Genomic DNA, 8,723 nt, shown 5'->3' on the forward strand with positions numbered 1-8,723 from the left:
TTTTTTTTTTCCGATACACTTTTCAAAACTGTAAATGAATATCTAACACAAGGCACTGGGGAAAATCTTGGTAACAAATAGGGATGAAGATAATCTTACACTCTGATAGGATTAACTAAAGCTTTGTCATAATGCTGCCAGAATGTATATCAGCAATAAGGCACAGGATTTTAAGGTAGCAATGCAAAATGCCAGAATATAAGAAACAATCTCAATAAAACATCAAATTAAATAAAGAAAAATAACTATAACACATACAACTAATCCAAGCCTGTATCAAGTCTTCCCTCTAGCACGTTGTATAAAGGGTAGATCACAGTTACATGATGCATGTGATCCATGCCCAGTTTTAAGAGAGGGCCTGTGTGACACCACCATTAGAATGTCCCTTAAAGGAGAACTAAACCCTAAAAGCTAATATGGCTAAAAATACAATTTTTATATACTTGTTGCACCAGCCTAAAGTTTCAGCTTGTCAATAGCAGCAATGATCCAGAACTTCAAACTTGTCACTTCAAAATTGCACGTTTTTCTGTGCTACCATGTAGTAATTATCTGTATTAATTACTAATCAGCCTCTTATTGTGACATTTCTATTCTATGTGTACTGTATATTGTGAGTGGGTCCCTCAGCTCAGTAAGTGACAGCAGCACAGAGCATGTGCAGTGAATCAGCAGAAAAGAAGATGGGGAGCTACTGGGGCATCTTTGGAGACACAGATCTTTACTGCTAAAGGGTTTTGGTTGCCTTGGGCTTGTTCAGAAGCCTAAAACATAATGTACAACATTTCTATCTACTTCTTTAGTTAAGCTTTAGTTCTCCTTTTAGGGGGCAAGCCAGCAAACCTATATGAAATGTTTCTGCCATATTGGGTCACGCACAAGAGAAGACTTACAATTGTATAGTTTTATGGTATTTCTCTGTATAGGCTATGAAAGAAAGTACCAGTGCTTGTTGCAAACATGCCAGTTAAAAGCCACATGGCCACACCTTACTTGACCGGTTATGTCAAACCATTCCCTCTAGGATTGTCACCTGTCCTGTTTTCGGAAGGGTTGTCCGGGTAAAAGATGCCTCTCTGGATTTCCAAATTAGGAAATCCGGACACTGACACTGACATTAATGTCATGGAATTAGTCAATCTCTGATTGCTATGTTATACAACCTGTACTTTTACCCGCAACTCAATCCACATCCCGCTGACCCCTATTAAACAGGAAGTGCTGTTGCTGCGAACCAGGAGTGACATCATCAAAAGTGGGTGGGCAAAAGAAAAAAAGTTTTTTTTAAAAAAACCCACAAAACACACAACCCTGCCAACCCACATCTATATCAGCATCCAAAAGTCCTACCAGCAAGTTACCCACTTTTTTTGCGGGTAACCCGCTGCAGGCCCCTGCTTGCTATTTTGCAAGGGAATTATAACAGAGCCGGAGGGCTAAGGAAAGTTGTGTTGTTATTTACTAGTAAAAGCAGTCTGTCTGCTCTGCTGGTTCTGTCTCTTGAAACAATATGTGCAGGGGGTTGTGCATAGATATATATTATGCATAATAATATTTTATATATATTTATATATATATATATATATATATATATATATATATATATATATATATATAGATATAGATATAGATATAGATATAGATATAGATATATAGATATATATTTTTTATATATATTATTTTATATATATTATGCAGCAGCACCAGAGTTTGTGATCTGACAGCATACACTTATTTTTAGCTATAAAAAGGTTCACTGAAATGATTCCCAAGGCGTGAGTTTAAATAGGCAGATTTATGTTTTTGCAAACTTAAAGCTGCCTTGTCTGTTGGTTCAATTAAACCACAAGTCAGATTATAAATTGATGTATTTGCTCATATAATATATCAGATTCATTGGATTAAAATGTTAACTTTAGCTATTCTGCATGAGGGGGTTGTAAAACAGCAAGAATCTATGACCCTCATTACCAGTAAGTACAGGGCAGAACCTTCCCTTCATTGCCCAATCAATGACAAATTGAGAATTCACATACTTACAGCTTATGGCTATATTACTGACCCATTCAAAGAATAAAACTGAACAACCCTACAAAATCAGTTTGATACAAAGCAAGATAAAACAAAGTGGCATTTTTCAGAACAGGAGAAGATACCAAACAGCGTTTAAAGGGGTTATTCACCTTCGCATTAACTTTTAATATGATGTCAAAAGTGATATTCTGAGACAATTTCCAATTTGATTTTTTTAAAATTTTTTTTTTCATTTTGGTTTTGGGGCAGATTCACTAAGGGTCGAATTTCGAAGTTAAAAATACTTTGAAATTCGACCCTCGAATTGAAATCCTTCGACTTCGAATATCGAAGTCGAAGGATTTAGCGCTAAACGTTCGATCGAACGATTAAATCCTTCGAATCGAACGATTCGAAGGATTTTAATCCAACGATCGAAGGAAAATCCTTCGATCAAAAAAAGGTTAGCAAACCTATGGGGACCTTCCCCATAGGCTAACATTGACTTCGGTAGGTTTTATCTGCCGAAGTAGGGGGTCGAAGTTTTTTTTAAAGGGAAAGTACTTCGACTATCGAATGGTCGAATAGTCGAACGATTTTTCGTTCGATTCGTTCGATTTCGTTCGAATTCGAACGAATTTAACCAATTCGATGGTCGAAGTACCCAAAAAATACTTCGAAATTCGAATTTTTTTCATTCGAATCCTTCACTCGAGCTTAGTGAATCGGCCCCTTTGAGTTATTTTGCAGTTTATTCAGCAGCTCTCCAGTTTACAATTTCAGCAATCTGGTTGTTAGGGTCCAAATTACCCTAGCAACCATGCATTGATTTGAAAAGGAGACTGGAATATAATTAGGAGAGGGTTTGAATAGAAAGATAAGTTAAAAAAATATAGCCATTACAATACTTTTGTAGTCTTAAAGAACATCTGTACAGTGACCCCATTTGAAAGCTGGAAAGAGTCAGAAGTTAACTTAAAGGTGAACCAACCCTCTAAAGGCAGTGAAACATGGAGTAATTTGGCACATTTTGCCTGCTGTGTTTGTTGTAGTGGGGCAGGGGCAACAAGCACTTTCAGGCAAAATTCATACAAGGTAAATGAGGAAAATTGTGGACAAATACAAACACAAATAGATCAGATTCTGCATGTGCCATCAGTTCATACTGAGTGGATACACAGAATACCACAACCAATGGCACACAAAGGATATAAACATCCATTATAATTAGAGATGCACCGAATCCCCTATTTTGGATTCGGCCGAACCCCCGAATCGTTCATGAAAGATTCAGCCGGATACCAAACCGAATACCAATTTGCATATGCAAATTAGAGGTGGGAAGGGAAAACGCTTTTTTACTTCCTTGTTTTGTGAAAAAAAAGTCACGCTATTTCCCTCCCCGCCCCTAATTTGCATATGCAAATTAGGATTCGTATTCGGTTCAGCCAGGTAGAAGAATTAGGCTGAATCTGAATTCTGCTGAAAAAGGCTGAATCCCGAACCGATTATAATACAGGTATGTGATACATTATTCAGAAACCCATTATCCATAAAGCTCAGAATTATGGAATGGCTGTCTCCCATAGACTCCATTTTATCCAAATAATCCAAATATATAATTAATCCTAATTTGAAGTAAAATCAATTTATTGGGTTTATTTAATGTTTACATCTTTTCTAGTAGCCTTAAGGTGGTGGCACATGTAGCGTTCTGGGGAGATTAGTCGCCCAGCAACAAATCTCCTCTTCTTCGGGCGACTAATCTCCCCAAAATTCCTTTCCAGCTTCCCTGAATTAACTTAACTCCATTCAATGAATGTCAATGTAAAAAAGCTCAGAACTTTGCAACATATAGGGACAAACTGACAAAAGCAATCAAGGCTTGCCATAAGTTATAACTCAGTTCGAATTGGCGACCCAAATGCACGACATCCTGTTCTTACTACAGGTATGGGACCTGTTATCCAGAATACTTGTGACCTAGGGTTGTCCGGATAAAGGATCTTCTGTAATTTGGAAGTTCATACCTCAAGTCTACTAAAAAATCATTTAAACATGAATTAAACCCATTAGGCTGGTTTTGCCTCCAATATGGTTAGGTCTATATCTATATATATATATATATATATATATATATATATATATATATATATATATATATATATATATATATATATATATATATATATATATATATATATATATATATATATATATATATATATATATATATATATATATATATATATCTTAGTTTGTGCCAAATACAAGGTACTGTTTTATTACTACAGAGAAAAGGGATATTCATTTAAAAAATTTTAATTATTTGGATAAAATGGAGTCTATGAGAGACAAACTTTGCATAATTTGGAACTTTCTGGATAACAGATCCCATACCTGTATTTGGCTATTAAATGCTACTATAAACTGCTACCAATAAAAATATTACGGGTCTCCATATGGAATATTACAGCAAATATCACTATCACGGGTGCCACCAGACTAGCCGGTAAACACCAACCAAGGCCACAGCTCGCCCAAAACCCTGCTTCCAGCTGGGTCTGTCAATCAAGCTCTCGATAGGCCAACTTATATCACTGCTCTGCCCATTTTACATCACTGCCTCTCCACAAACATCATTGCTCTGTCCCCTAAATACTGTATCACTGATCCACCTTTTTACAACAGAAAGGTGGCAACACTAATCCCTACCAGCACTCATGTGCAGGCCCAGACTGGCAATCTGCGGGTTCTGACAAATGCCAGATGGGCTGCTGTAAGATACCATAAACAGTGCCTATTTATTGGGCTGGTGGAAGTCTGTTAGGGCATCTGTGTACTTTGAATGGCAGGGCCTATTTTAAATCCCAGTCCAAACTTGCTTATGTCTGAAACTAGCCATCAAAGCAATGTCTCTTTGCCAATTTGATGAGCCATGTGATGGAACAAAATGGCTTGATCTGACCTTTTCGGAGATTAATTTAATTCTTCTTCGATGCTAAGGATTGCAACCAGGTTTTTAGTCATACGCAATCTAACACTTCATGGGAAATTCATAAAGCCTTCAAAAAAAAGAGTCTGCGTTTATCTTTCAGTTTTGGGGAACAAGCATGGCAGTTGCTGCCCATCTGTCAGTTCTGCTGAAAACATGGCCTAAACCAGGGGTGTCCAACCTGCGGCCCAGGATGGATATGAATGCGGCCCAGCTTGAAGCAGAGAGAAAGGGAAGAGAAGGGGAAAAAAAAGAAAGAAATTAAGAAATAAATGTATGGAAATACAGAGAAAACAAGAGTGAAATGACACTTTGTGATCTCTAAGTCCAGACACATTAACCATTTCAGTCTGTCGTCTTGTTAGGAACAGGCTTACGATGCCAGGTTGTAACAATGTGGTGACCTATGGTGTAGGGAGGAGGGGGGACTCTGCCCATTGCCCAGTTAGTGATATAGTGAATAAAGTACCCCCTCTTGTAAATTATAAGGATATTATAAGTTACCGAGGAGTTTCACGACCATATAAAAACACGAGGCAGAAGGGCGAGTGTTATTATACAGGTCATGAAACTCCATGGTAACTTCTAATATCCTCATATTTTACAACTGGGGGTACTTTATTTATTATAATACACACATTTCGGTGAGTCATGTGACAGAAATGACATCAGAACTCACCGTTTATAACTGACGACATCAGAACTCACCGTTTATAAGGCTATCATTTACAATATATTCATGGCTTTTGTGTATTATAATAATAAGTCTATATAATATCCAGGTGTCCCATATTCCAGTGTATAGCTCCATCTGGTTATCCAACTGGTATTGTAGTTCTTGTCTATGTATTTTCTTTAATTTTACAAATCAAAAGTGTTTGTGTATTTCATGTGTGGCCCCAGACAATTTTTCTTTTTCCAATGTGGCCCAGAGAAGCCAAAAGGTTGGACACCCCTGGCCTAAACAATCATACAAAACCTGGTACACACCGATATTACCAGTATGTGTACAGCCAGCTTCGGGCATGATAGATTATGCTTACAGGCCCATATAAATGGAAGCAGATTTATTATGTCTTAGTAAAAGCATTGACCTGGTTTCTACAGAGAACGAATCATTAGAGAGAGGAGATATAGCATTTATTCACATTCAGATGCGGGGTACTCCTATAAGTGTCCGACTTACCTTATGGACCATATCAATTTGCAGTGATTGGGAGGCATATTAGCAAATAGATGAACAGACTACTACATTGTAGTCACAGTTCAAAATGAGTTAACACATTTTTGGGTCTGTTTCCTAGGTTACGAATGCTTGCCCTAAAGGGACACTTCAGGTGCAATACACTACCCCTACCTATGAGCTTGGATGTATAGGACTTGTGTTGTGAATAAAGTTGCAAGTGCAAAATTCAGACACAAGTGGATATATTTTTTTACTCACAATACAGTGTTTTTCCAAAGACTAACCAGTGTGTAAGAAGAGCCAATCTGCAAACGGTTTGCCAAAAATGGGCGCAAATTAGCATCAACTTTTGGATGACTTACACACACATTGCAGAGCACATTGCAGAGCACAGTGGAATTTTATTGCTTCCTATACGTGTAATGTAAACAGGGCCGCCATTAGAAATCACGGGGGCCCGTACAACAAAATTTTCGGGGCCCCCTGGGCCCCGCCCACACTAGCGCCCAAGCCCCACCCCATATCCCGCCCACTCCACCCAAGCCCAACTCCATCCCGCCCAAAGACCACACAGACATCAGTGCTAAAAAAGTAAACCCTCCCCACACACAAGTTATAAAAAGCTATTGATGGTCAGGGCCCCCTTATAAGTTAAAAAATTTTTTTTATAAAATAAACATTGGTGACACGGCCCCCCTTACAAGTTAAATGAAATTGGGGCCCGAAAAATATTTTTTAAAAAAACATTGGTGGCAGGGCCCCTCTTACAAGTTAAAATAAATTGGGGCCCCAAAAAACATTGGTGGCAGGGGCCTATAGAATATTAAAATAATACATTGGTGGCCAGGGGATTAAAAAAAGAAAAATCCACACTGGTGTTCAGTAGAATTGAACTCGTGGCTTCAGGACTTTCAGGCCTCCTTTCGTGACTTCAGGTCTTTTCGCAGCTTCAGGACTTCAATTTCGGCTATTTTCATGACTTCGGGTCTTTTCGCCGCTTCGGGAGTTCGGCTTCAGCTGTTTTCGTGGCTTTGGGTCATTCGGCTGTTCAGCTGGCCGCAGGCTTCGGCGCTCTAAAGGGGGGCCCGGCTCTTTTCAAAACTGCAGCACTGCTGGGCCCCCCTTCATGCCCAGGCCCGGGACACTTGTCCCCCCTGTCCCCCCCCTGATGGTGGCCCTGAATGTAAATGACAGCATTAGCACAGGGTCCGGACTGGGATTCCAAATAAGCCCTGGCATTCCAGGTACAAAGAGGCCCAAACAATCCCCCCACCAGCCCACTAAATAATGACTTTCTATGGCATCTTACAGGCAGCAGCTTCTCTGGCATTTTCAAGAACTGACAGTTTGCCAGTCTGGGCCTGATTAGCGCCTGTTTCACTCGCTACAAGTCACACCAGTCAATGGCAGCAACTCAGAAGGGGAAATCCCAGGAATTAATACACAGGCCAGGCTGGTGGTAGTTCCAGAGATCACTGGCATCCAATAAACCCAGATGCATATACTGTAAATAGCAAACAACTAATCCATACTATTACTATTAATCATTTTTTTTTTTTCTTTCCTTCATAAAGGCTGTGATGCCTGGGGTCCCTGTCACATGCTTCTCCTCCCTACCCTGAAAGAGTCCCTTACAAAGACACGTAGGGCCCTCACAGTAAGTAACCCAGGGGCCCCACAGGACAGGACTGATAATGTAGGGTCTCACTAACCTTCCCACAGGCTCCATCTCCCAGAACGACTATTTTAATCTGCCGGTCTTGGCTCTCCTCTTCTGAATCAGACATGTCTATAGCCGCCTCGGTAACGGTGTGGGGGATAACAAGGCTCCGGGATATAGCAAACCGGATTTACATGAGCAGTGCTAAGCAACCAGACGCCATCTTCCCCCTACAGAGCCTGTCACTGGCTGCAGCTCCGGAACCAACCACTTCTGGTACTGGGGGGGGGGGTGCAGTTGAGAATACTCAAAGATTCTGAACGTTACAGCGAAGCTCGTTGTGACAGCATGGAGATTCATATGGATAAGTAACCGTGTTATGCGTTCTCGCATTAGTCTATCGCAAGCGCTAAATTAACCAGTTTTTTAGCACAAAAATGTAACGGCGACACCCATATACGCAATGGTTTGTCCCATACTAGTGACGCCTGAATAGTAACTAGGCTAGAGGCCGAGCTGAAAGTTAGGTTGGAAGCGCTTGTGTTGGAATAAACCTTGTTTTAATTCAAACAGCAGTGGAGTCCGACTGGATATATATTTTGGCAGGATTTTTTTTTCACGTTCAGCCCCTCGTATTACCTGTAGTGGTTTAGTCCCGCCTTCTCCAGACTCTCTACCCCTCAGAGTGCGTTGGTCTGTTCCTACCTCAGGAGCAACAATTATTATTAACATGTATTTATATAGCGCCAACATATTGCGTAGCACGGTAAACAATGCTCTGTACATCTCAGAAGCCTTGGTCTGTGTAACGTCAGGGAGTCTTAGCCGGTCATGGGCTCATTTACAAAACAAAATATGCACTCGTT

General features: G+C 39.9%; 1 protein-coding gene across 2 annotated transcripts in view; it reads right to left on the bottom strand.

The window, feature by feature from the left end:
• Positions 1 to 8,108, bottom strand: part of LOC108698037 (ras-related protein Rab-28) — an 81,139-nt gene extending 73,031 nt beyond the window's left edge. Inside the window, exon 1 of one of the 2 annotated variants that reach the window (XM_018228722.2) lies at positions 7,910 to 8,108. In XM_018228722.2, coding sequence (XP_018084211.1) covers positions 7,910 to 7,984 — 75 coding nt within the window. In that variant the 5' untranslated portion in view covers positions 7,985 to 8,108. The remainder of the gene's footprint in view (positions 1 to 7,909) is intronic. The other variant, XM_018228717.2, reaches the window with a different exon arrangement.
• Positions 8,109 to 8,723: the final 615 nt, after the last annotated feature.

Source organism: Xenopus laevis, chromosome 1L, assembly GCF_017654675.1.
Source record: "Xenopus laevis strain J_2021 chromosome 1L, Xenopus_laevis_v10.1, whole genome shotgun sequence".
NCBI classification, from domain to species: Eukaryota; Metazoa; Chordata; class Amphibia; order Anura; family Pipidae; genus Xenopus; species Xenopus laevis.